This window comes from Conger conger, chromosome 4 (genome assembly GCF_963514075.1).
Source record: "Conger conger chromosome 4, fConCon1.1, whole genome shotgun sequence".
In the NCBI taxonomy this organism is placed as follows: Eukaryota; Metazoa; Chordata; class Actinopteri; order Anguilliformes; family Congridae; genus Conger; species Conger conger.
Window position 1 is genome coordinate 649,049 of NC_083763.1, and position 27,859 is coordinate 676,907.

Below are 27,859 nucleotides of genomic sequence, written 5' to 3' on the forward strand. Positions count from 1 at the left end.
GATTGTTTGAGATTAGCCTACATTTTAAAACATTTCCTTCAGAAAAACAATGAGATAAAAATATCCTGAATAGGTTTTTGTCCACCCACTAGGTGGCGGTGTACGCACCCATTGTGCAGACTTCCCAACGTATTTCCCCTCCTTAAAATCCCCATCTGGCAAAAACAAAGCTGTCATTCTATAACTGCAAAATATTCCTTCAATTCTTACAAAGAACACAATTCATAAGGTTGTTGTATGAATGTAAGAAAAGTGTAAATGGATGTATGCATAGATTACATGAGTTAAAAGGATATGTTACGACATACACTCACCAAGGTATTTATTACTTCTTTTTTAGACTTCTACTGCTGTAGCCTATCCACTTAAATAGTGGGTCACGTGTTCAGAGATGCTCTTCTGCATCCCACTGTTGTAAGGTGTGGTTATTACATTAATGGCATTTAGCAGAACGACATACAGTTGATTAGACTAAGCAGGAGACAATGCAGGGTTAAGGGCCTTGCTCAAGGGCCCAACGGCTGTGCTGATCTTATTGTGGCTACACCGGGATTAGAACCACTGACCTTGCAGGTCCCACTCATTGACCTTAACCACTACACTACAGGCTGTTATTTGCGTTACTGTCACCTTCCTGTCAGCTTTGACCAGTCTGGCCCTTCTCCTCTGACCTCTCTCATTAACAAGGCATTTCTGTCTGCAGAACTGCAACTTGTTTTTTGTTTGTTCTTTGCACCATTCTTTGCAAACTCTAGTGTGTAGAGACAAGTGTGCATGAAAATCCCAGGAGAGTTTCTGAGATACTCAAGCCACCAAAAATCATTCCATGGTCAAAGTCACTTAGATCACATTTTTTCTCCATTCTGATGGCTGATGTGAACATTAACTGAAGCTCCTGAGTTCATCATCTGTGGGCTAAAAGAACTGCTGCACAATCGATACACAGCACCGCCCTGTCTGGTCTGACTTCTTCCACCCATTGGAGACTAACAATCACTGCCATAATCTCCGCTGTATAAACTGATCATTTATCAGAAACTCTCTTTCCGATGTGTATTTTAAATTGTGAAATACAGTCAGGTCCATAAATATTGGGACATCGACACAATTCTCATCTTTTTGGCTCTGTACACCACCACAATGGATTTGAAATGAAACAAACAAGATGTGCTTTAACTGCAGACTTTCAGCTTTAATTTGAGGGTATTTACATCCAAATCAGGTGACCGTTGTAGGAATTTCAACAGTTTGTATATGTGCCTCCAACTTTTTAAGGGACCAAAAGTAATGGGACAAACTAACAATCATAAATCAAACTTTCACTTTTTTATACTTGGTTGCAAATCCTTTGCAGTCAATTACAGCCTGAAGTCTGGAACGCATAGACATCACCAGACGCTGGGTTTCATCCCTGGTGATGCTCTGATAGGCCTCTACTGCAACTGTCTTCAGTTCCTGCTTGTTCTTGGGGAATTTTCCCTTCAGTTTTGTCTTCAGCGAGTGAAATGCATGTTCAATCGGATTCAGGTCAGGTGATTGACTTGGCCATTTCATAACATTCCACTTCTTTGCCTTAAAAACTCTTTGGTTGCTTTCGCAGTGTGCTTCGGGTCATTGTCCATCTGCACTATGAAGCGCCGTCCAATGAGTTCTGAAGCATTTGGTTGAATATGAGCAGATAATATTGCCTGAAACACTAAAGAATTCATCCTGCTGCTTTTGTCAGCAGTCACATCATCAATAAATACAAGGGAACCAGTTTCATGCATAAATAAGTTAGCTCATTCTTTCACTCTTTCACTCTCCAGTCACACACCTCAGAAATAAGGAGTCCAAGCACATCCCAGGTATACAGTGCAGGGAATGAAATTATCCCAGGTATACAGTGCAGGGAATGAAATTATCCCAGGTATACAGTGCAGGGAATGAAATTATCCCAGGTATCCACAGTGCAGGGAATGAAATTATCCCAGGTATACAGTGCTTAAATTAAGAATACAGATTGTGGTTAATTCAAAGAAATTAAGATGACTCTGGGAAAACCAGTAGATAGAACATCAGACATACTGGAGACACAGGGCCTGCATTATAAAACATCGGGCATAGTGGTGACACAGGGCCTGTATTATAAAACATCAGACATACTGGAGACACAGGGCCTGTATTATAAAACATCAGACATACTGGAGACACAGGGCCTGTATTATAAAACATCAGACATACTGGAGACACAGGGCCTGTATTATAAAACATCAGACATACTGGAGACACAGGGCCTGTATTATAAAACATCAGACATACTGGAGACACAATGCTACAAGTACAGACTCAAAAATAACTAAAAATATAAACACAAATAACTGTCATAGCAGAAAAATAACAATTATAATGACAGACACTGTTTTCCCTCTGGGAACAGCTTGGCACAAAAAATGCATAAATAAGTTAGCTCATTCTTTCACTCTTTCACTCTCCAGTCACACACCTCAGAAATAAGGAGTCCAAGCACATCCCAGGTATACAGTGCAGGGAATGAAATTATCCCAGGTATACAGTGCAGGGAATGAAATTATCAGGATTCTAAATAAATTAACACAATGGACAAATGACAATGTATGAACAAATGTTTGTGAGAGTCAGTGAGAAATTCAGTCTATGAGTGCTTAAATTAAGAATACAGATTGTGGTTAATTCAAAGAAATTAAGATGACTCTGGGAAAACCAGTAGATAGAACATCAGACACACTGGAGACAAAGGGCCTGCATTATAAAACATCGGACATAGTGGTGACACAATGCTACAAGTACAGACTCAAAAATAACTAAAAATATAAACACAAATAACTGTCATAGCAGAAAAATAACAATTATAATGACAGACACTGTTTTCCCTCTGGGAACAGCTTGGCACAAAAAATACATAAGCAGCATTCACACTGCATAACCAGCATTCAAACTGTATAACCAGCATTCAAAGTGCAGAACCAGCATTCAAACTGTATAACCAGCATTCACACTACATAACCAGCATTCAGAGTGCATAACCATAACCAGGGACAAGTGCACTAGAGGAAGGTACAGTTCCAGGTGCAAGGAATGAACAGGAATCTTATATTAATCCAATGAGAAAAATAAATTAAAGTAGCAATAGATCTGTCTTAGCAAACACAATGCTAGCAACAACAGAACAAGTATACACAATTGTGAAAACAGGAATAAACAACTTAACTTACCCAAAGCCTTACATGGCCTATAAGAAATTGCTCAAGGGCCCAACATCTGCATGAATCTTATCGTGGCTACACCGGGGCTTCAACCACCATTGACCTTTCATTTGAAACTGTTTAAAGACCACTGGGTAACAGTCAGGATCAGGTTAGGGTTAGGTTTAGGGTCAGGAGTCAGGTTTATGGTTCATTTTCAACACTGCAGTGTTCAGACTCCATCAGGGATGCTGATGGCTGTGGAAGAAAACAATATGAACATTAAATGCTGGACTAAATTATTTCAATTAATAGACTCAACAAAATAATTTCCACATTCTCCCAGTGAAATGTACGATCACCTGCATGTACACAATCATTTTCAATTTCTGGACAAACACAGAAATTGGTTCTATAGACTGCCGATAAGTGAAGTAGGATGAGTTTTCATTCTGCAGAGGATGATATTGTGATTCTCCATCAGCTTACAGAAGTAAGTGTTGTAAAAGTGCTGTTTCAGAGTCAGTTGTGTGTAAAAGGTCTGATTAAATACTAGACCACTGGCCTCATGATCAAAGTACAGGACTGTTCCTTTGAGCAGTTTTCCTCAATTCCCTATTCTACAGACAGACACGCACATATACACACACACACACACACACACACACACACACACACTCGCACGCATGCACACACGCACACGCACTCGCACTTCTTGATTATCTCTGTTGCCCCTGTTTGCATGCATTCGACCTGCCTGATCTGCCTGTCATTGAATAAAGACATCTATTCCGCCTGCTTCTGTGCTGTGATTGGTTCTGCAGTCCCGGCACCTGATACTATTATAGACATTCAGAATAATTTAAGGAGCTTTAATTCGATACTTTTATAACCTTCAGTGTCCCCCCAATAGCCAAATTTAATCTCCTCATATTCCTTTTCCAACCGACTTCTCAGAATGACATTAACAGCTTTATTTCAATTCATACCTTCATATTATTTATGTTAAAGATCAACTTTTAATTTACCTTTTCTTCCAACGATAGATGAACACACACTGGACGATGCCCAAGAGAATAAGTGCAGTCATAGTGACAGCAAAGGCAGCTCTCCATGGACGGCTTTGACACTCATCTGAAACATATATGGGTATTTTTAAATAGTTTGTTCATTCTTTCACTCTTTCACTCTCCAGTCACACACCTCAGAAATAAGGAGTCCAAGCACATCCCAGGTATACAGTGCAGGGAATGAAATTATCCCAGGTATACAGTGCAGGGAATGAAATTATCCCAGGTATACAGTGCAGGGAATGAAATTATCCCAGGTATACAGTGCAGGGAATGAAATTATCGGGATTCTAAATAAATTAACACAATGGACAAATGACAATGTATGAACAAATGTTTGTGAGAGTCAGTGAGAAATTCAGTCGATGAGTGCTTAAATTAAGAATACAGATTGTGGTTAATTCAAAGAAATTGAGATGACTCTGGGAAAACCAGTAGACAGAACTAATGCCACACTAATAGAATGAGCTTTTGCAGAGGAACTGGAGAAATTGGTGGCACATCCACACAGTTCCAGGCATTGATCACAATGTGTAGAATAGTTTGCCAGCGCATGTAGTAGAAGCAGAAACACTGGGGGTTTTCAAGAGCAGGCTTGATACGGTGTTAGATTTTATTTAGCTGATAGGCAATTTAGGTGGTAGGTACACTTAGGGGCAGGAAAAAGGCGAGCATTGCTGGGCTGAAGGCCTGTTCTCACCATTACCATGTTATGTTATGTTATGTTATGTTATGTTATGTTATGTTATGTTATGTGCGTTATGTTATGTTATGTATGTTATGTTATGTTATGTTATGTATGTTATGTTATGTATGTTACGTTACGTTACGTTACGTTATGTTATGTTATGTTATGGTCAACACGATTTCTCTAACATGGGGTTTTTCAACGGATTCTAGCTAACTTTCGGGTGCTGAATCCAAATCTGGCATTAGCCTATCACATCAGGTTTCTGAACAGCCTCACTCACGACTCACGAGTCTTCACAGCTGCAAATCACAAAAAAACATAAACAAAGACTAAAAACATTTGTACAATTCTTTTAAGGCCCTGAATGAAGTAGTTTTGGTGAGAATAAACAGAATTTGCTATTTTATCCCCACCAAGATTGCCAGACTGGATGGATACTCAACTTTTGTAAAATCCATGAATATGGAGCATACAGATAGCACAAAACTTGATTTGATAGAGCAAATCTGAGCTCAGCTGAAAATTTGACAAAACCAGTTTCCAAAATCCATGCAAGAAAGAAATACATTTTTTTGTAGATCATCTGTGTGGAGTGTGTGCTGTTTGATTCTGTAAGGTCTTACTCACCATGGAGGTAAAACTCTGTCACCTTTTCCTCATGGAGCTTCTGCTGCAGAACTCGACAGGTGAATCTGCGGCTGCCTTCTCTCTTTATGACAACACGTGTTCTTATGGCAATGAGGCTCAGGCTGTCCCTGAGTATCTCAGGTTTCTCAGTGGTGAGATTGTGACCCCCGCTGTCCTGCCAGATGAGGTCAGGCTGAGGATACCAGCCTTTAGATTCACACAGCAGGCCAACCTCCACTTCTTCATCTGCTTCCCTGAAGATCACTGGCTCAGTTCCTACAGCTGCAGAAATGGGATGTTAGTAACAGCTTATATCATCTAATAGTCTCTGCATTACTATTATCCAGATAAAGCATCATCCATTTATCCATTTCCATTCACAAAAATGTCTTAACCCCAAAACCCCATAATATTTGGGGAAAATTACACTGACCTCTTACTTCCAGTGAAACTATGATGCGGTAATTATTGTCAGATTTGGACTGAATGTAACATGAATACTGCCCCTCATCAGAGACCTGGACCCTGCCCAGCCTCAGAGACGTATTTCCCTCCCTCAGTTCCTCAGGGAAGAGTGCGGTCCTTCCGCTGTACGATGGGTTCTGGGGCTCATTCCTGCTCTCTCCCAGAAGGTAGAGATGCACCAGTGGGTCTCTGTGCTGCGGTCTGAACCACTCTATGCGCATATCCTCTGCACTTATGTTGGGTTTGAGGTGAGTGGGCAGGACAACATCTTCACCAACTACAGCAATGACAGGACCAGCTGGACCCAGAAGCTGGAACATCTCTGCAGAGAGAAAGAGCACACACTAAGACTACTGCTGGACCAGCTACAGACCGACACTGCAGCCCTGCACCAGCTACAGATTGACACCGCAGTCCTGCTCCAGCTACAGGCCGACACAGCAGCCCTGCACCAGCTACAGACCAACACTGCAGTCCTGCACCAGCTACAGACCAACACTGCAGTCCTGCTCCAGCTACAGACCAACACTGCAGCCCTGCACCAGCTACAGACCAACACTGCAGTACTGCACCAGCTACAGACCAACACTGCAGTCCTGCTCCAGCTACAGACCAACACTGCAGTCCTGCTCCAGCTACAGACCAACACTGCAGCTCTGCTCCAGCTAAAGACCAACACTGCAGTCCTGCACTACTCAACTCCAGGTCCTGCGTTTTGTCTAAAGATCTGAAATCATTCAGTGTGACAAATATGCAATAATAGAGGAAATCAGGAAGGGGCAAATACTTTCTCACAGCACTATACCTCAGGTAACTGACTGTAAGCCTTCTCCAAATCCAGAAGGCTCACAGCCATGTTCACTGGGGTGTCTTGTGGGAAGTGCTGGGAGGAGATGTTAATCTAAGTAAGTGTGTAAACAAAGCAAGCAGAAATTAAAGGGTCATCTAGTGTGCTTATAGCTGGATTTTAAACCTCAGGTTTAATCTTCTTGAACACAGAACTGCATAACAACAGGAACTGCTTATCCTTATTTCACAGCTTGTAGTCACTGTTGTCCACATTTGCGTAGCTGGTCCAGTTGTAATGCAGTTAATTCAATGCAATGTTACTGATGTATGATGTAAACTGTGTTAAGATTGCAGTGAGCATATTCTGTACCTGATCTGGAGACAGAAGTCAGGTGAAGGATCAGGAGAATCAAATACGGGCACATTGACCAATCAGCCATCATCTCTGGAAGAGACACATACCCATGAGTAAATGACTGTGTAAATGACTGTGTAAATGACTGTGTAAATTACAGAGCCACATAGTGATCAGGTTGAGGGGAAAAAAGCTTTTCTTTGCACTTGGTTGATATTATGACCTGTGATTTTGGTTTGGTTTTGTGATATGAGCTAATACAACCAAACAGCCCCACGGTGGTGGAATGACCTTCCTGTGAAGGTCAGAACAGCAGAGTCTTTGACCTCCTTCAAGTGCAGACTGAAGACTCACCTGTCCATGCTGCACCTTTCCCTCCCTACCTCACTGTAATAATTATTTCACAAAGACATGACATGGAACTGAGCTAATATGCAGGTGTAGACAGGTGTAGACAATTAGCTTGAGAGCAGCATGAGAATGGAAATCAAATCAGAATCAAAGCAAAGCAAGCAAAGAATCTTGGGGTGACTCTTGATAACTGCCTCTCCCTGGCTCCACAAGTATCCTCCACTGCCAGAACCTGCAGGTTCTTTCTGTTTAATATACGCCGCATCCGTCATCTCCTGACGGAGAAAGCCACCCAGCTCCTAGTCCAGGCGCTCGTCATTTCCCGCCTGGATTACTGCAACTCCCTCCTTGCCGGTCTCCCAGCGTGCGCCATCAAGCCCCTCCAGCTGGTCCAGAATGCTGCAGCCCGCTTGATCACCAGTCAGCCCAGGTCGGCTCATGTCACCCCGCTTCTCATTGGCCTCCACTGGCTTCCTATTGCCGCACGCATCCGATTCAAGGCCCTAGTGTTGGCATTTCAGGCTGCTAAGGGGACTGCCCCACATTACATACAATCCCTGATCACTCCCTACTCCCCAGCTAGACCACTCCGGTCTGCCAGCTCTGGTCGCCTTACGATTCCCTCTCTACAGGCACCTGGCGGTCGAGCTGCACGTTCACGCCTGTTTTCCGTTCTGGTTCCTCAGTGGTGGAATGACTTGCCTACCACTGTCAGGACAGTAGAATCCCTCCCCCTATTTCGACGCAGACTCAAAACACACCTGTTCAAACTCTACCTTAGTCCCCCCTCCTGATTTACCCCGCCCCCCCCTTCTGATACCCCTATGCCTGTCTAACCCCCCCCAAAAAAAAAAAAAAAAAAAAAAATTGCACTTATGATGACGACTATATGTTTAGAACAGCAGTCCAGGTGTATTTTTCTAGTTCTGGATGTGATGCTTTGACTTGTGGTAGAACCTATGCACCTGTAAGTCGCTTTGGATTAAAAGCGTCTGCCAAATGACTAAAATGTAAATGTAAATGTAAATCAGGTGTGGAGGATTGACAAGTTAACGAGATAATTAGTAATCATTAGTAATAAACCTATCCTGCCCAAGCATTAGTAAATTAGTAAATGACATGCACAAGAAACGTAAGGTAACATGAACACATGGTTAGAATGTTAGTATTACCCAATCGTGATCTAAAGTTAGTAGATTAGTAAGAAGACAAGGGAAATTTAAACAATTAGGGAAGTGTGAGTGACAGAAAGGATGAGAGAGAAAAAGCATGAATGCAAGGTTTGCAGAAAGACACAAAAAAGTGTATGCTAATCAATGAACAGAACATAACAAGAAACAACATAAATCGTGACATAAAAGGTTTGCAAAACTGACATGAATAAATTCTGTATAATGTGACATGGCAAGACTAAGAAATAAATCGTAACAAGTAAACATGAAACGTAACATAACATAAAAACGTGACATAATGCGTGACATGACAATAACTAAACATAAATCATGACATGACAAACATGAAACGTGATGTAACCACTACACTACAGGCCCCCGCTAACATACATTGTGTTGTGCGTAAATCTTGAATGTCTAAACCATTATGTTTGCCGGTTTAATTCTTTGAGGAAGAATTATTTAGGAACTCGGCATCCCCTATGATTCATATTTCTTCTCACAGAAATACAGTACTGTGCAAAAGTCTTAGGCACCAGTATAACATTCTGTCCAGATAAGATTCTTTCAAAAATAATTCAATGAAAGGTTCTAAATAAACATACTATACATTTTAAATGACATTTGAGTAATTTGGCAGTATAGTTAAAAATGGAATAAAATCAATATTTTTGTGACCACCCTTCGGCGTTAAAACTGCATCACTCTGAGATAGCCAACGCTGTCCTGCAGTTTTATAAGACAATCAGCAGGGAGGTTGTTCCAAGCATGTTGGAGAACTTGCCACAGTCCTTCTGCAGACTTTGGTTGGCTCCTTGCATCTGATCTCAGAGCCATGATCAAGTTTTTTTTGCTTACAGTAATATGTTACGGTAAAATGTCCCTGTAAAATTAAATCTTTTGGAAAATTAATATTTGGATATTTATTCTGATGCCTTTTCAATCAACATGACTGGATAACTGGATAATAGTGTTGCCCCTTTGAAGGGGGCAGGGACTGCAGAAAAGTAGTTATGTGTCTGATTTGAAGCCAAAATAGCCCAAAGCCCGAAGTGGAAGTTGAGAACATTTGAATCTTTTAATCATTTTAACTACATTTCAACATGATATTATGAATAATATTTCATATTGAAATGAGGTTGTAATGTGGTCGTTCTCAGCTTCAGCTTTGCATCCTATTTTAGCTTGTCGCTGAATGTTATACATCAACATTAATTAAACGTTTAAACAGCGTTGAATTGCTTGCTGCGTTCGGTTGGAACCAGGGGCGTCACCAAGGTTTGAATTTATTTCGGGCTGAGCTGGGAAAAGGCGTTTTACCTTTGCAGGTTAAATAGGAGATTCATGTTTTAAAAAATAATGTATTAGTAGGCCTATCATTTTTCGTAAAAAAAAAGTAACAAGTCAATAATTGAAACACCCCTTTGACCCGAACATTGCAGGGTTAGGTGAGCTACAGGATTAAGTTTAATATCTCTGGAGTTATGTTTTAAAAACTAGTTTTAGGTCTTGTTGCTATATAGCGCAGCCTACGTGACGAAGCTGAACAATTGCAAAAGACGAAATCTGCTGTCCGAATTCACGGTTTATTTAGCGCACTATATGGACATGGACAAATTAAATCAAAAATAAATCAGAAGTATTAGGCGATTACCTCTAGGCTCGTAGCTAGTTGAACTTTCCCACGGCGGGGTGGTTAATGTGAATGCACGCGCCAGAATGACAGCCAGTGCAGCAGTTGCTAGGTGGTAAACTGTATTCCTGCTACCAATTAGGTGTAACAGGTGAAGAATTGCCTGAGTCCGAGTTGGGATTCGAACCCTTGCCTCTCACTTGTCCAAATATTTGTTGAACGAACGCGTTACCAGTCAGCTAAAGACGAACTCGCCCCTAGCCAAGGGCAACAACGGTTTTTTTTATTCGAGGGTTACGTCATCGGGTTAGGGTGTTGTCGAGGTAATCTGCTACCAGCCTTCGCTTTACACTGCACCATCCGTGCTTACTAGCGAACTAGCTGAGCTAACCGTGCTACATAGGGATATGGCCAATCGTCGCTGTGTTTTACTAATGTTTACCAGTTTACAGACCCGGGATTGGATGTCTAAACGTAAAGAGGAAAAACAGAATAGCAGTAGAATAATCCAGTTTTATTTGGAACTCATATAGTCATTTTCCGGGGCAATCACTCAAAAAATAGAACAATCCCGGGAAAACCAGAACGTGTGGCAACCCTATATACAGGAATCTATACCCAGTGCTAGTTACTTAAAATGGGCGCAAGATTACTGAACAGAGATCACTGAGAACATCCATTAAAATGGCAATTTTATTATGTTTCAACCTGACCACGACAGAACTCCATCGTATATAGGTAACATAGTAAAACCACAAAAAAAAATACATCCTACCTGTAAAATCTTTTTGTTTGATTCTTAAAATGCGTAAAATGCAGTAACGAAATGTCTGCGTCAAAAGTTGTTTACAACTGCTTCGCAGTTTTGCCAGATCTCGCGAGAGAAACAAGCAACCATGTCAATCTTTTTTTATTTTATTTTTTTAGCAACCAGGTCAATGAAAACAAGCCGTTGACAACGTGACGTTGGCAATGTTGGATTTAGCTTTCCGGTTATGTTGTGTGTTAGCATGCAAATAAATCGCCTAGAAATGAGCAAACGAAACGTCGGGTCTCGCCTGTAGTGCCAGCTGTAGGGAAAAAAATCATCTCGCACTGAGCAGCTGCCAGAACAGTCCACATACCGAACTTCAAGAGCCACCAACTCACACGAGTGCACAACTGCGCGCAGCTGAATTTCGGACCGTGTCCACAGAAAGCGTTTTTTTCATGGCAGAGCGCTTTGGACATCAAAATCAAAAAATTCCCAAAGCGCTTTTTGTTGCTAGGTTACGGTCTTCGTGTCCGTCATTATACAAATAACCTAACCGAAATAACGACATAACGGTAAACATGAATACCAGAAACAAAATCCTCGCAATTGCTCTAGCGGCGGAACTCAATGAAGATCCCGCTGTCAGGAGAAGGGCTAGAAGTGTGTGGGTGCGTTTTTTTAATGGCAGAGCGCTTTGGACATCAAAATCAAAAAAATTCCCAGAGCGCTTCCAAAAAGCGCTCAGAGCGCTTTTTGTTGCTAGGTTACGGTCTTCGTGTCATCTCCGTCATTAATACAAATAACATATACAAATAACATAACCTAACCGAAATAACGACATAACGACATAACATTCTGCCATTCATTTCTATGCTAAAGACGCGCTAGGCGCGCTCCTCTTCCCAGCGCCGTGCCTAGCGTTTTAGCGCGCTCGGCGGCTAGCGTTTTGGAGTACTTGTTTTTTGGCGGAGCGCTCTGGGCGCCTGAGTTGAAAATATTTCAACTTTTGGAGAGGAGCGCCGCTCATCAATGTCACTTTTTTTTGACCGACCAATCATAATCGAGGAAGAGGTGGGACCAACAAAGATCAACAGACATGGCGGAGGAGAGGCTGGTTCTTGCGGTGTCCGACAACCCGGTCATATATGATCTTACCATAAAGGGCTATCACGATAAAAATATAAAGGACAAAGCCTGGAGAGATGTCTCTGCCATTTTGGGTGTTTCAGGTGAGAATTATTAATTGTATTCTCTTGTTGGGTTGATGTTAGCTTGCTGTTTACCTTGTAGTTATGCTAACTAGCTAACGTTAGCTACTAACTGTCAGAGTTTATCCAACGGTCAGTTCGTATGCTCTTGTTAGGTTGATGTTAGCTTGCTGTTTACCTTGTAGTTATGTTAACTAGCTAGCTAAGTCAGCTAACTAACTGTCAGTTAGCATTATCTTGTTAGGTTGATGTTAGCTTGCTATTTACCTTGTGTTAGTTACGTGAATTAGTAGCTAGCTAACGTACATAATCTTATATCAACAGCTGACAAGTGCAAAAAAAAATGGAAATACCTCAGGGACAAATATTTAAAGGAAAGAAAATTAGAGATGGACAGGAAGAGAAGTGGAGCCATGGCCACCTCACATAAGAGGTGGAAGTACATGGGCATTCTGGGGTTCCTTGAGCCTCACTGTAGGGAGAGGGCCACAACATCTAATTTGGTAGTGGTTCAGGGAGGAAAGGGAGTGGAGGAAGGAGACGGAAAACAGGCGTGAACGTGCAGCTGGACCACCAGGTGCACGTATCAGTGAACTACCTCACCAGCCATCTTGAGAAAGGCTTTGCCAAAATGTTGGCTCAGGTGTGGTAGTCCATTGATATATGAATAAATGACATAACTTTCTTTTTTGTGTGTGCCCCTGATAATACTGTTTCTTCAGCTATCAGACATGTGATGCCATATACAAAATCTAAATTTCTGGTTTCTATATCTTCAACTAGCAGAGCAATCGTGATTCATTTACTGTTTAGGCTGCAGCATTCTGGAGACTTGAGGCTTGACTCAGACTCTAGCCCAGAGACTTGAGGCTTGACTCAGACTCTAGCCCAGAGACTTGAGGCTTGACTCAGACTCTAGCCCAGAGACTTGAGACTTGACTCAGACTCTTGCCCAGAGACTTGAGGCTTGACTCAGACTCTAGCCCAGAGACTTGAGGCTTGACTCAGACTCTAGCCCAGAGACTTGAGACTCGACTCGGACATGCGTTTGATGCTTTGTCTGGTATGATAATATGCTACAGAAAAGTCATTATAAACTTTCTTGACTTTTAAAAATGTTTGTTTTTTAAAAAGACTGTTTTACTTTATCAAAAATTATATTGAAGGATATTTTGGAAATGGATAAACATATGATGGCAAATGTAGATGAATGCAGAGACTATTAGATGATATAAGCTGTTACTAACCTCCCATTTCTGCAGCTGTAGGAACTGAGCCAGTGATCTTCAGGGAAGCAGATGAAGAAGGGGAGGTTGGCCTGCTGTGTGAATCTAAAGGCTGGTATCCTCAGCCTGACCTCATCTGGCAGGACAGTGAGGGTCACAATCTCACCACTGAGAAACCTGAGATACTCAGGGACAGCCTGAACCTCATTGCCATAAGAACACGTGTCGTCATAAAGAGAGAAGGCAGCAGCAGATTCACCTGTCGAGTTCTGCAGCAGAAGCTCCATGAGGAAAAGGTGACAGAGTTTTACCTCCATGGTGAGTAAGACCTTACAGAATCAAACAGCACACACTCCACACAGATGATCTACAAAAAAATGTATTTCTTTCTTGCATGGATTTTGGAAACTGGTTTTGTCAAATTTTCAGCTGAGCTCAGATTTGCTCTATCAAATCAAGTTTTGTGCTATCTGTATGCTCCATATTCATGGATTTTACAAAAGTTGAGTATCCATCCAGTCTGGCAATCTTGGTGGGGATAAAATAGCAAATTCTGTTTATTCTCACCAAAACTACTTCATTCAGGGCCTTAAAAGAATTGTACAAATGTTTTTAGTCTTTGTTTATGTTTTCTTGTGATTTGCAGCTGTGAAGACTCGTGAGTCGTGAGTGTGGCTGTTGAAAAACCTGATGTGATAGGCTAATGCCAGATTTGGATTCAGCACCCGAAAGTTAGCTAGAATCCGTTGAAAAACCCCATGTTAGAGAAATCGTGTTGACCATAACATAACATGAGGAAAAGGTGACAGAGTTTAACCTCCATGGTGAGTAAGACCTTACAGAATCAAACAGCACACACTCCACAAAAAAATGTATTTCTTTCTTGCATGGATTTTGGAAACTGGTTTTGTCAAATTTTCAGCTGAGCTCGGATTTGCTCTATCAAATCAAGTTTTTGTGCTATCTGTATGCTCCATATTCATGGATTTTACCATACAGTAAAATTTTACCATACAGTCTGCAGTCTTGTTGGGGATAAAACAGCGAATTCTGTTTATTCTCACCAAAACTACTTCATTCAGGGCCTTAAAAGAATTGTACAAATGTTTTATGTCTTTGTTTATGTTTTTGTGTGATTTGCAGCTGTTAAGACTCGTGAGTCGTGAGTGAGGCTGTTCAGAAACCTGATGTGATAGGCTAATGCCAGATTTGGATTCAGCACCCGAAAGTTAGCTAGAATCCGTTGAAAAACCCCATGTTAGAGAAATCGTGTTGACCATAACATAACATAACATAACATAACATAACATAACATAACATAACATAACAAGGTAATGGTGAGAACAGGCCTTCAGCCCAGCAATGCTCACCTTTTCCTGCCCCTAAGTGTACCTACCACCTAAATTGCCTATCAGCTAAATAAAATCTAACACCGTATCCAGCCTGCTCTTGAAAACCCCCAGTGTTTCTGCTTCCACTACATGTGCTGGCAAACTATTCCACACATTGTGATCAATGCCTGGAACTGTGTGGATGTGCCACCAATTTCTCCAGTTCCTCTGCAAAAGCTCATTCTATTAGTGTGGCATTAGTTCTATCTACTGGTTTTCCCAGAGTCATCTTAATTTCTTTGAATTAACCACAATCTGTATTCTTCATCTAAGCACTCATCGACTGAATTTCTCACTGACTCTCACAAACATTTGTTCATACATTGTCATTTGTCCATTGTGTTCATTTATTTAGAATCCCGATAATTTCATTCCCTGCACTGTATACCTGGGATAATTTCATTCCCTGCACTGTATACCTGGGATAATTTCATTCCCTGCACTGTGGGTACCTGGGATAATTTCATTCCCTGCACTGTATACCTGGGATAATTTCATTCCCTGCACTGTATACCTGGGATGTGCTTGGACTCCATATTTCTGAGGTGTGTGACTGGAGAGTGAAAGAGTGAAAGAATGAACAAACTATTTAAAAATACCCATATATGTTTCAGATGCGTGTCAAAGCCGTCCATGGAGAGCTGCCTTTGCTGTCACTATGACTGCACTTATTCTCTTGGGCATCGTCCAGTGTGTGTTCATCCATCGCTGGAAGAAAAGGTAAATGAAAAGTTGATCTTTAACATAAATAATATGAAGGTATGAATTGAAATAAAGCTGTTAATGTCATTCTGAGAAGTCGGTTGGAAAAGGAATATGAGGAGATTAAATTTGGCTATTGGGGGGACACTGAAGGTTATAAAAGTATCTTAGTAACGAATTAAAGCTCCTTAAATTATTCTGAATGTCTATAATAGTATCAGGTGCCGGGACTGCAGAACCAATCACAGCACAGAAGCAGGTGGAATAGATGTCTTTATTCAATGACAGGCAGATCAGGCAGGTCGAATGCAGGCAAACAGGGGCAACAGAGATAATCAAGAAGTGCGAGTGCGATTGTGTGTGCGTGTGCTTGTGAGTGTGTGTGTGTGTGTGTGTGCGTGTGTGTGTGTGTGCGCGTGTGTGTGTGTGTGTGTGTGTGCGTCTGTCTGTAGAATAGGGAATTGAGGAAAACTGCTCAAAGGAACAGTCCTGTACTTTGATCACGAGGCCAGTGATCTAGTATTTAATCAGACCTTTTACACACAACTGACTCTGAAACAGCACTTTTACAACACTTACTTCTGTAAGCTGATGGAGAATCACAATATCATCCTCTGCAGAATGAAAACTCATCCTACTTCACTTATCAGCAATCTATACAAGCAATTTCTGTGTTTGTCCAGAATTTGATAATGATTGTGTACATGCAGGTGATCGTACATTTCACTGGGAGAATGTGGAAATTATTTCATTGAGTCTGTTTAAATAATTTAGTCCAGCATGTAATGTTCTTGTTGTTTTCTTCCACAGCCATCATCCTCCAGGGATATGAAATGAGACACACAGAGGAAGAAGCAGAAATATATAGATTTGAAAAGACATGATATGGGAGAACGGATTGAAATGAAATGCTAGATGTGTAATACAGAAGAATTAAACAGCTTCCCACTTGTTGAAGGTGACAGCATCAGGTCTTCATGCAGGTGTGGTATACACCAAACAGCCTATGTGCTATAAACTGTATAAACATGTGTATGGACACTTCATATTTAATTTTATGATAGGTGCACTTATATAAGCAGATAATCATAAGTGAATTGCATTCACAAGTAAATTTTTTTAATGAAAATGGAAGTCTTGTGAACTCATTGTGGGGTGCATTTTTTGTTATTTAAATATCCTGGTACGTACTGGTCTATTGTAACTGGTGCTAAAACAAAAATAAATACCTAAGACCAACTTCATATTGAAGAAATCGAGGCTGAATAAGACTTCTGAACAGTACTGTATATAGTGTGGCAGGTTTAAATAATAATCTGTAAATATCTGTAGATATTTATAATGGGGGTGGCATTGGCTCAGGAGGTAAGAGTTGGAGGGTTGCCGGTTCGATCCCGCCCTAGGTGTGACAAAGTGAGCGAGACACCCAACCCCCAGTTGCTCCTGGTGAGCCAGTTGGTGCCAGTATGGTGTGTGTGAGCGTGATATGCTGTGTTTTAGATGACGTGTTTTATATGAGCTTGATATGCAGTGTTTTATATGAGCTTGATATGCACTGTTTTATATGAGCTTGATATGCACTGTTTTATATGAGCTTGACTTGGACTTTCCTTTTTCCCATTCCTTTGTCTTTTAATCCACCTTTGTTTCTTTGAATTGCATATTGATTTTTTGTAGGATATTCTGTGTTTTTGTGACCATTTTTGACTTTTTCTTAAAGTTTGTTTTTCATTCATTTTGATGTCTTTGTTTCCTTTGGTTTAAGTGTTTGTTTAAATGATTTTTTTGTGTTATTGAGTGTGTTTTAAAAACAGAAAAAAGATTTTAAATTGTTAAAAGAAATGTAAAAACCAATAAAACTACCTGTTTTATATGACCTTGATATGCATTGTTTTATATGACCTTGATATGCACTGTTTTATATGAGCTTGATATGCAGTGTTTTATATGAGCTTGATATGCACTGTTTTATATGAGCTTGATATGTACTGTTTTATATGAGCTTGATATGCACTGTTTCATATGACCTTGATATGCACTGTTTTATATGAGCTTGATATGCACTGTTTTATATGAGCTTGATATGCAGTGTTTTTTATGAGCTTGATATGCACTGTTTTGAATAAAAGCTTCTGCTGAATAAAATGTAATGTACTCAGTCTCAGTCTCGTTTCTAAATAAAGTTTGGTACAGTGTGTGTGGGGCTTTAACATGCACACACTGACTGATGGGATGTTCCTCCCTGTGAACCTTAATAGTTGTCTTTGTGATTTACTTTGTGTTGCGGTAGTTTTAGTTGGCTATGCAAAAAAAAAAAGATAGGCCCTGGTCCTTATCTTTGTTGTAGCAATTGAAGATAAGAAATGTGTGAGTTTGTGCATGTGCACATGTGTGTGTGCATGTGTGTGTATGTGTGTGTGTGTGTGTGAGTGTGTGCATGTGTGTGTGTGTGCATGTGCGCGCGTGTGTGTGTCTGTGCGCATGTGCGCATGTGAGTGCGTGTGAGTGGGTGTGTGTGCATGTGTGAGGTCATGGTCTCAGCATTCTTCAAGCAAATCTTTCCATTTTCATTGAATTGTTCTTCCAAAACCCCCTACAGGGTAACTGGACTTACATAGTACTGCATGTGGTGAAACTTATGTAACTGCTGCCCATGTACACTGGATGTATTTTTCTTTTTGCACCATTCTCTGCAAACTCTGGAGACTTGTGTGCGTGAAAATCACAGATCAACAGTTTCTGAGATACTCAAACTACCTTGTCTGCCACCAACCATTAGAATTAGGGTTTGGGCTGCCAATAGCGTTAGGGTTGTAAGTAAGGTTAGGTAAAAAAAAAAATCACCACCGTTCACATATCACATATGCATGAGAAAACATCTTGTGGCAGTTTGAATATTTGCATGAAATATTTGCATGAACAAGCTGGTGTACACGTCTCTGTAACGTACTCAGAGTGTATTTTCCTCTTCATAATGTGTACCTTTAAGAATCAACAAAGATTTTCTACGACAGGTAAGGAGGCTGCATATTTGTTTAGTTTTACCGTTACCTATATATGTTCAGGTTGAAAAATAATATAATTGCCGTTTTAATGCATGTGCTTCAGTAATCTAGTGCCCATTTTGAGTAACTAGCACTGGGTGTAGATTCCTGTTTAACAGTAGTGATGTCTCCTGATGAGGACTGTCACGATCGGGCGAGCTATGAATGATTTCGCTACTCAGACATTTTGCTACTGTGATCGCATTTATAGATGTGGCTGGGAAAGCTTCTACCCATTCAGAGAAAGGTCATATCATTACCAACACATATCTCTTCCCTTCACACGGTGTTAGATGTATAAAGTCCATCATCCATGTATGGAATGGCTCAGGGAGTGTAGGAATTGCCCCCTTTTGTGCAACCACCCCACCCTGTGTATTATAACTTTGTGATGTTGGGCATTTCTTAGAAAAGTTTTTTTTTTAGGTAAGTGGTGAGTCCAATGGTATAGTAACTTTGATCTATTACCCCTCTCATCCCTTCTCTTGATACATGGCACTGCCCATGTACCAAATGAGCAGCAATATGGAACCACCCCAAAAAACGGCTAAGGAAAATAAAGCAACCCTTAAAAAAACCAGGGCGAATAACCCAACCAAAATGAGTGCTAAAAGGCGAGCGCTGCAAGGCGATCCCAAAATAACAACCTAGTATAAAAGACTAGGTAAGCAAAATAAAAAACCTTCAGTCGCAGCTCAGGAAAACGCAGAAACTACATACCAGGGACAACGTCCCTCACCCACAGGCTCACACGAGCCGAAAACAAAAGAGAAAACCAAAAGAACCAATAGGCGTTCGCAGTGTACACCACACTAGCGAGCAGAACACCTTCCTCACCTTATTTTCTTTTAAATGAATTCGAAAACCCAAACCAGCACAATACCTGACTCCTGTAATCACTGAGTCTACCGTGTGCTTTACCAGCGTGGTGACAGAGCGAACAGTGACACCAAACCCACAATGGCGTCTGAGGCTGCCATAGGGACGGCATATATCAAATCTAACAGTGGCTGCACAATCTGTACATAGTCAGGAATGCAGCTCCGGAAAAAAATTACAGTACCCAAAAGTGACATCATGTCCTTTTTAGTTCTAGGTTTCGGCATCTGGGCTATTGCCAGTTGTCGCTCAGGCAATATAGTCTTTCCCGTTTTTGAAATGTTATGGCCCAAATATTGAACTGTTTCCTGCCACAGTTGCAATTTGCTTTTGTTCACCTTGTGACCCTGTGAGGCTAAAAATTTCAAACAAGCCACAGTATCTACTTCACATTGTTCCACCGCACGCGAGCAAATGAATGTCATCGACATATGTTATAATTTGGCTCCCTTGAGGGGGAGTAAATTTCGCTATGTTTACCTCCATTGCTTGCGTAAATATTGCTGGTGATTCCACATATCCCTGCGGACAGCGAGTATACGTATATCTCTTTCGCTGAAATGTAAATGCAAACCAAAATTGTGAATCTGGGTGAATGGGCACAGAAAAGAAAGCATTCGCTAAATCAATCACAGAAAAATGAGCAGACTGCGGTCACATATCATTTAAAATAGTATTGGGGTCCGGTGAGACAGGAGCCTTTGGAATTACCGCTGCATTTACTGCTTGTAAATCCTGCACTAATCTCCATTCTCCGTTCGCTTTACGGACTGGAAAAAGAGGCGTGTTACATGGAGAATTTGGGAAAGACACAATTACACCTTTATCAAATAATCGTCCGGCGACAACTGTAATGATGCCACTGCTAACTCATCGGTGTAATAAAACCATAGAGCTGTAGCAGAAGTCGGGGTACCCCATTTAAATTTGGATTCGTATCTCGGAGCCGCTCAGAACGCCTCATTATATCACGCATACGTTTATTCGTATGGGCAGGCTTCAGCAGTCCACTAAAACCAAATTCCTTTACCCAAAATGATTCCCATTTCCCCGAACCATTATGCCGACACTCCACACTCTCCCCAGTCATAGTCAAAGTCACGTCATCTGTCCCACAACAGTCTTTACAACAGTTACAACACCCCCCTTTACTGTTTTTGTTTTTTTGTTTTACTCTCTCTGTCTCACATAAACACAAGCCGAATTCAGGCATACCGTCACTCACCCGTCTGCCTCCTAGCCCAAAGAGCCTTGACTCGCTCCGGCTTTTGGAGAAACTCCCGACTGGCCTCCTACTAGCCCAAAGAGCCTTGACTCGCTCCGGCTGAGGTCTTTAGCTATATCGTCTCGCAGACGACCCGTGCACGGTTTGCAGTCAGCGCTGATTCTCCAGGGAGTACAGGTGAGATATTGGTATCCCGGACGAGCCCCCAATGTGGTGGGAATTTTAATTTATTCCTGTAAGAAAACACTCAGAGACAGAGACAGTAAATAAAATCCAATCTTTACTATGCGCATAGGGTCCAAGTTACATGCAAAAACAAGGACAAAGGTTCCAGGACCTTTGTCTGGATATATGTAGGCACAGAGCGCAACAAATGTACGCCCCTTCATTAGTATTCATTCATATTTCTGATAATCAATATTCAAAGACAATCCACCGCTCTTCTCCTTACTGTAGATTGTTTATTCATATCTCCCCCTTCAAGGTACGTCATGCAGATGCATGTTCTCAAAACATTCCAGCATGACGTATACGCAGGGGCCTGTGCATTGAACTTGCACGTCTGAGAATAATCTCTTATCTTGTTTTAACTCCCTGTTTCTAGGAAGATAATCCCCATGGTAGCTTCCGTCATGAGGTATTATGTTTTTGGTTCTGCAGGCTCTTAGGCACCAAGACAAGATAATCCAGAACACACAGTTAATGGCCGTGGCCTTGGAGGCCCATGGTACAGACAGGGAGAGACATCTCCACTCACACAGTTACAGAATATAATATTGAGTAGCACAAGGCAAGTTATGATACTTTAATAAGTGTGTATACTCTGGATCATTCCAGCATAAGCAACCAATAATAGTATAAGAAATTAGTAAAGGATAAGCAATTAATAATATGATAAGTAATTAATAATGAAATAATCACATGAATATATAATTTCAACAACACTCTCTCTCTCTCTGTCAGTATCCTCATCTGACGTCATGTGTATTATTAACTGCAAGGCACACACATACACGAACACATCATCATCATCATCCTCGTGTTTTTCTTATTAGGCTACCACACGCACTTGCGTGAAAACACTTCGTACGCTGCTCATAAGAATCTCACATGCACGTGTAGTTTGGAAGGTCTTAACGCACAGTAGCCTATCGGTTGACTGGATGGAAACGTCAGTAGGCTACCATAATTTTTCACTTTAGGCTATGCAATATTGTTTTAATATAGGTCTGGGTCAAATATCAAAACAAGCTGGGACAAATATTTCCTTCAGATAAGGCGGAACATTGGGTTTGAGCTATCACGTTAGGACGGCTGTTGGCAGGCTTATTATAATGGACGCAATTCACAATTCCCATACGCTGCCCATTTACCTTTGAAACGGTGTTCCCTTGTAAAACCAGTCACAGTATTTAGATGGACTGAGAGGGATGAAACCAATTTCGTTACTTTCGTTTTGACGGCTCCCCTGCTCTCCGCTTGTAGCCTATTTGAAGAGTTTAAAACTAGCGCTATGCGCGAATGCACAGTGCGCGAATGCACAGACAGTTTAACTCAAAGCCATCAATCAATTTCGCGTATTTTGAAGTAACAAATCGTAGCAGCGTAGTTTGGTGTCTAAAAGCGTATCTGCTACGCAAAATGCGTAAAGGTTGGCAGGTCTGGAAAAGCCATTGGATATCAACAATAAAAGAATATGAAGCAAGTTTTTATTTATTTTTTATTTTTTATTTATTATGCAGACAATACAAACATACAAAATAATAAGTATACAAATACAATGTATACAGAACAATCACTGAGCCAACAATAGAGAAACAAAAACAAAAATAAGAAATACCAGGGGGGGAGGGGTGTTATACAAAAGGCATCAATACAATAAATTCAATCTACAAATAACTTAAAGTAAGTACAGACATTAATAGTTTTGACAGCTTTCTTATTAAAAGAATGTTTAATTAAACTAGTAAAATTTTCACATTCTTTGATAAAAAATAAAAAAGGGGCTTCTTTTTTATAAATTTGCATTTATGGATATGAAATTTGGCCAATATAATAATCAAATTTATCAGGTGAAATTCCTTGTCCTTAGAGCTATAATATACAGTAAAACCAAACATAAAGTTTTTTCCAAAATAAAGAAAAGTCGTGGTGTCGCATGCTCATTGTGAGCATCCGACCGTCTGACATTTGTCGCATGTCTTCCCCTCTCTCTCGCTCCCATTCTTCCTGTCTCTCTATACTATACTGTCCAATAAAGCTGAAAAAGGCCTAAAAAATATATCTTTAAATAAAGAAAAGTCACTATGAACAAGATCTATCACAAATCTACAAAGATCTTTCCAGAACAACTTCACATGGTGACAGTGCCAAAATAAGTGGACCAACGTTTCAGGGCTTGTATCACAAAAAGAGCAGCTGACATCAATATCTTTCTTTAGTTTCCTCAGATAATGATTGGCTGGGTAATACTTACGTATAATTTTAAATGATACCTCTCTAATTTTATTTGTAAGCAAATACTTGTAAGGTAGCATCCATCTTTCCAACAGATATCATCAACCAAACCATTCCAATAAAAGATTACATAAGGGATTGACACAATATCTTTTTGGAACAAAGATCGTATAGCTCTATTGTTATTCCTAGGAATGGAAGAGAAACACACCTTACCCACTTGGATATCGGCTGGATCAAACGAGGGCAAAATCGAAGGACAAGGGGCATTCCTCAGCAACATTAATGAACCCTCAGGTTTGGCACCAAAAACAAATGCGTACTCCTTCTGGGATATAGGAATCAAATATAAATTTAAAAACTCCTGATATGATAATAGACATCCCTGAGAGTTGATCAATTGATTTACCAAAATGATGCGATTATCGAACCAATTTTTCAAAAATAAAGATCTGTTTTTATACAAAATGTCTTTGTTGTTCCAAATATAATATCGGTGTGGGGAAACGTTGTGTTTGTAAACCATTGACCAAGCCAATAACATTTGTCTATGGAAAGCAGACAATTTTGCTGGAATTTTTCCGGGATTGTAATTACATAATAATAAAAACTTAAGGCCACCAATGCTAGAGAAAATAATTAGGAATAAAATTCCAAATTGAAGTGGGGTTTTTCAAAAAATGCTTAGCCCAGTTTATTTTAAAAGTATGGTTCAAAGTACAGAAATCTAAGAAATTAAGGCTACCATTTTCATAGGTATTCATGACTACTGATTTCCTTATATAATGAGTATGGTTCTTCCAGACAAAGTTAAAAAGCATTCGGTCAATATCCTTACAAATCCTGTTGTCAAGGTGAAGAGATAAAGAAGCATAGGAGAGTCTGGAGAGTCCCTCTGCTTTAGTAAGTAACACTCTGCCTTTCAAAGAAAGATCTCTTTGCAACCATTGATTCAGTTTAGTCCTAGTCTTCTCAATCACATGATTAAAGTAGAACATGGAGCAAGTGTAAATGAAAACTAAGCTGAACCTACGTCACTGAACCTACGTCACAGTCTTGCCTGGGAGTGGATGTGCCTGGGTGGCATTCTGTGGCAGTAATGAGGCTCAGCTATATTTCTGTAAGGAGAAATATAAATCATAGGGGATGCCGAGTTCCAAAATAATACCTCCTCAAAGAATTAAACTGGCAAACATAATGGTTTAGACATTGAAGATTTCCACATGTAACATAATGTGCCAAACAAAGGATTGCTGTAGGCTACATAGTAACTCGGAAGACTCTGCTGTTCTGACCTTCACAGGAAGGTCATTCCACCACTGTGGGGCTGTTTGGTTGTATTAGCCCATATCAAAAAACTAAAATCACAGGTCATAATATCAACCAAGTGCAAAGAAAAGCTTTTTCCCCTCAACCTATCACTATGTGGCTCTGTAATTTACACAGTTATTTACACAGTGATTTACTCATGGGTATGTGTCTCTTCCAGAGATGAAGGCTGATTGGTCAATGTGCCTGTATTTGATTCTCCTGATCCTCCACCAGACCTCCAGATCAGGTACAGAATATGCTCACTGCAATATAGCATAGTTTATATCATACATCAGTAAAATTGCATGGAATTAATTGCATTACAACTGGACCAGCTACGCAAATGTGAACTACAGTACAGTACAAACTGTGAAATAAGGATTAGCTGTTCCAGTTCTGTGTTCTAGAGGTTTAAACCTGAGGTATAAATTCCAGCTATAAGCACAGATGACCCTTTAATTTCTGCTTGCTTTGTTTACACACTTACATTTAACACACTTAGATTAACATCTCCTCCCAGCACTTCCCACAAGACACCCCAGTGAACATGGCCGTGAGCCTTCTGGATTTGGAGAAGGCTTACAGTCAGTTACCTGAGGTATAGTGCTGTGAGAAAGTATTTGCCCCTTCCTGATTTCCTCTATTATTGTATATTTGTCACACTGAATGGTTTCAGATCTTTAGACAAAACGCAAGACCTGGAGTTGAGTAGTGCAGGACTGCAGTGTTGGTCTGTAGCTGGTGCAGGACTGCAGTGTTGGTCTGTAGCTGGTGCAGGACTGCTGTGTTGGTCTGTAGCTGGAGCAGGACTGCAGTGTTGGTCTGTAGCTGGAGCAGGACTGCAGTGTCGGTCTGTAGCTGGTCCAGCAGTAGTCTTAGTGTGTGCTCTTTCTCTCTGCAGAGATGTTCCAGCTTCTGGGTCCAGCTGGTCCTGTCATTGCTATAGTTGGTGAAGATGTTGTCCTGCCCACTCACCTCAAACCCAACATAAGTGCAGAGGATATGCGCATAGAGTGGTACAGACCGCAGCACAGAGACTACCAGGTGCATCTCTACCTTCTGGGAGAGAGCAGGAATGAGCACCAGAACCCATCGTACAGCCGAAGGACAGCACTCTTCCCTGAGGAACTGAGGAAGGGCAATACGTCTCTGAGGCTGGGCAGGGTCCAGGTCTCTGATGAGGGGCAGTATTGGTGTCGAATTCATTCCAAGTCTGACAATAATTACCGCATCATGGTTTCACTGGAAGTAAGAGGTCAGTGCCATTTTGGGGTTTTGAGGTTCAGAGATGCTCCCTTCACACTGTATGTTACAGAGATGGGGACTCACACTCAAGTCGCACACACACAGACTCCAGACTCGACTCGGACTCGTCAAAAATGACTCCTGAAAAATAAGAGTCATGAACAATTTCACAACCAATCATTATTTTTCAATGATTTATATTCTAAATAATCCTTGGTTAAAACACAGGCACAGACTCAGGGAAGCAGTGAAATGGCACTGAAGGGGCAGACAGAGCGTAATCCAAACAGGCAGGCAACAGTTAAAAAACCGGGTGGTCAGTCTAAACGGGGCAGAGGTACAGAAATCGTAATCCAAAGAGAGTGTCCAAAGAGCAGGCAGGGGTCATGAACAAAGTATCCGGAACGGAACAGGTACGGGGAAGCTAGAACCAGGGTAGAACCAGGGTCGGGAACAGAAACACAGAAAGACAAACTGGCAAAAAGAAACTGAAAAGGACAGGTTTAAATAGACTAACTGATTGACAGACAATGAGAAACAGATGAACTGAATGTGGACTGATATAAGGAGTGGGGAGGCGGAGATGATTGCACTATGCATTGGTTAATGTCATCTGACGACTCCAACCGAGCGCAGTGGAGTCAAGCCGGGCGTCCGAACCCGAATGTCCTAGCAATCCTATAGCGCCCTCGTGTGACAAGAACTAGTATCGCTATAAATAAATAGTTCTCCTTTACTGCTATGCAGGCTGTACAATGAAGGTATTAAATAAATTATAAACATGCATTATATTTGTAAAAATAAAAAATTAGATGGGGGGCCACTTAATCCCAAATTCCCAACACTAGTCCTAGGCTAAATTTAATGAGAGATTCTCCATACAAAGCTGCATTTAGTCCAGGATTAAACTTAATCTGTCCATGTAACAGGCCCCTAGTTTGTTATTGATCCTCACCTTAAATTACAGGCCCATGTAATGTTTACATTATGTCACGTGAGTCACACGGTGTAGAATGGTTATTTATTTTATCTTATTTATTGATTTATCAATGAACCACCCCACCAGCCATCTTGAGGAAGGCTTTGCCAAAATGTTGGCTCAGGTGTGGCAGTCCATTGATATATGAATAAATGATATAACTAGTTTTTTTGTGTGTGCCCCTGAAAATACTGTTTCTTCAGCTGACAGACATGTGATGTCATATACAAAATGTAGTCTAAACTTCTGGTTTCTATATCTTCAACTAGCATAGCAATCATGATGAATTAATCATATAGTCATACTGTTTAAGCTGCAGCATTCTGGAGACTTGAGGCTTGACTCGGACTCTAGCCCAGAGACTCGAGGCTAGACTCGGACATGCGTTTGATGGTTTGTCTGGTATGCTAGTATGCTACCGAAAAGTCATTATAAACATTCTTGACTTTTTAAAATGTTTGTTTTTTAAAAAGACTGTTTTACTTCATCCAAAATTATATTGAAGGACATTTTGGAAATGGATAAACATATGATGGCAAATGTAGATGAATGCAGAGACTATTAGATGATCTTAGCTGTTACTTACATCCTATTTCTGCAGCTGTAGGAACTGAGCCAGTGATCTTCAGGGAAGCAGATGAAGAAGGGGAGGTTGGCCTGCTGTGTGAATCTAAAGGCTGGTATCCTCAGCCTGACCTCATCTGGCAGGACAGTGAGGGTCACAATCTCACCACTGAGAAACCTGAGATACTCAGGGACAGCCTGGGCCGCATTGCCATAAGAACACGTGTCGTCATAAAGAGAGAAGGCAGCAGCAGATTCTCCTGTCGAGTTCTGCAGCAGAAGCTCCATGAGGAAAAGGTGACCGTGTTTTACCTCCATGGTGAGTAAGACTTTACAGAATCAAACAGAGCACACACTCCACACAGATGATCAATGCCTGGAACTGTGTGGATGTGCCACCGATTTCTCCAGTTCCTCTGCAAAAGCTCATTCTATTAGTGTGGCATTAGTTCCATCTACTGGTTTTCCCAGAGTCATCTTAATTTCTTTGAATTCACCACTGTCTCCATCTTTAATTT

General features: G+C 40.9%; 2 protein-coding genes across 2 annotated transcripts; one reads left to right on the forward strand and one right to left on the reverse strand.

Annotated features, from left to right (window-relative positions):
- Positions 1-1,785: 1,785 nt before the first annotated feature.
- Positions 1,786-11,212, reverse strand: LOC133125851 (butyrophilin subfamily 3 member A2-like). Its single transcript, XM_061237534.1, has 6 exons — positions 11,132-11,212; positions 7,216-7,290; positions 6,025-6,378; positions 5,592-5,873; positions 4,232-4,337; positions 1,786-3,461 (listed from the first exon to the last, which is right to left on the reverse strand). The coding sequence occupies exons 2-6, from the start codon at positions 7,286-7,288 to the stop codon at positions 3,446-3,448; spliced, it is 831 nt and encodes a 276-aa protein (XP_061093518.1). The 5' UTR covers positions 7,289-7,290; positions 11,132-11,212; the 3' UTR covers positions 1,786-3,445.
- A 994-nt stretch (positions 11,213-12,206) lies between these two features.
- On the forward strand, positions 12,207-27,668 carry LOC133125951 (butyrophilin-like protein 2). Its single transcript, XM_061237700.1, has 6 exons — positions 12,207-12,339; positions 13,581-13,862; positions 14,191-14,202; positions 24,732-24,800; positions 25,455-25,808; positions 27,379-27,668. Exons 1-6 carry the CDS (start codon positions 12,207-12,209, stop codon positions 27,666-27,668), a joined length of 1,140 nt encoding a protein of 379 aa, XP_061093684.1.
- Positions 27,669-27,859: the final 191 nt, after the last annotated feature.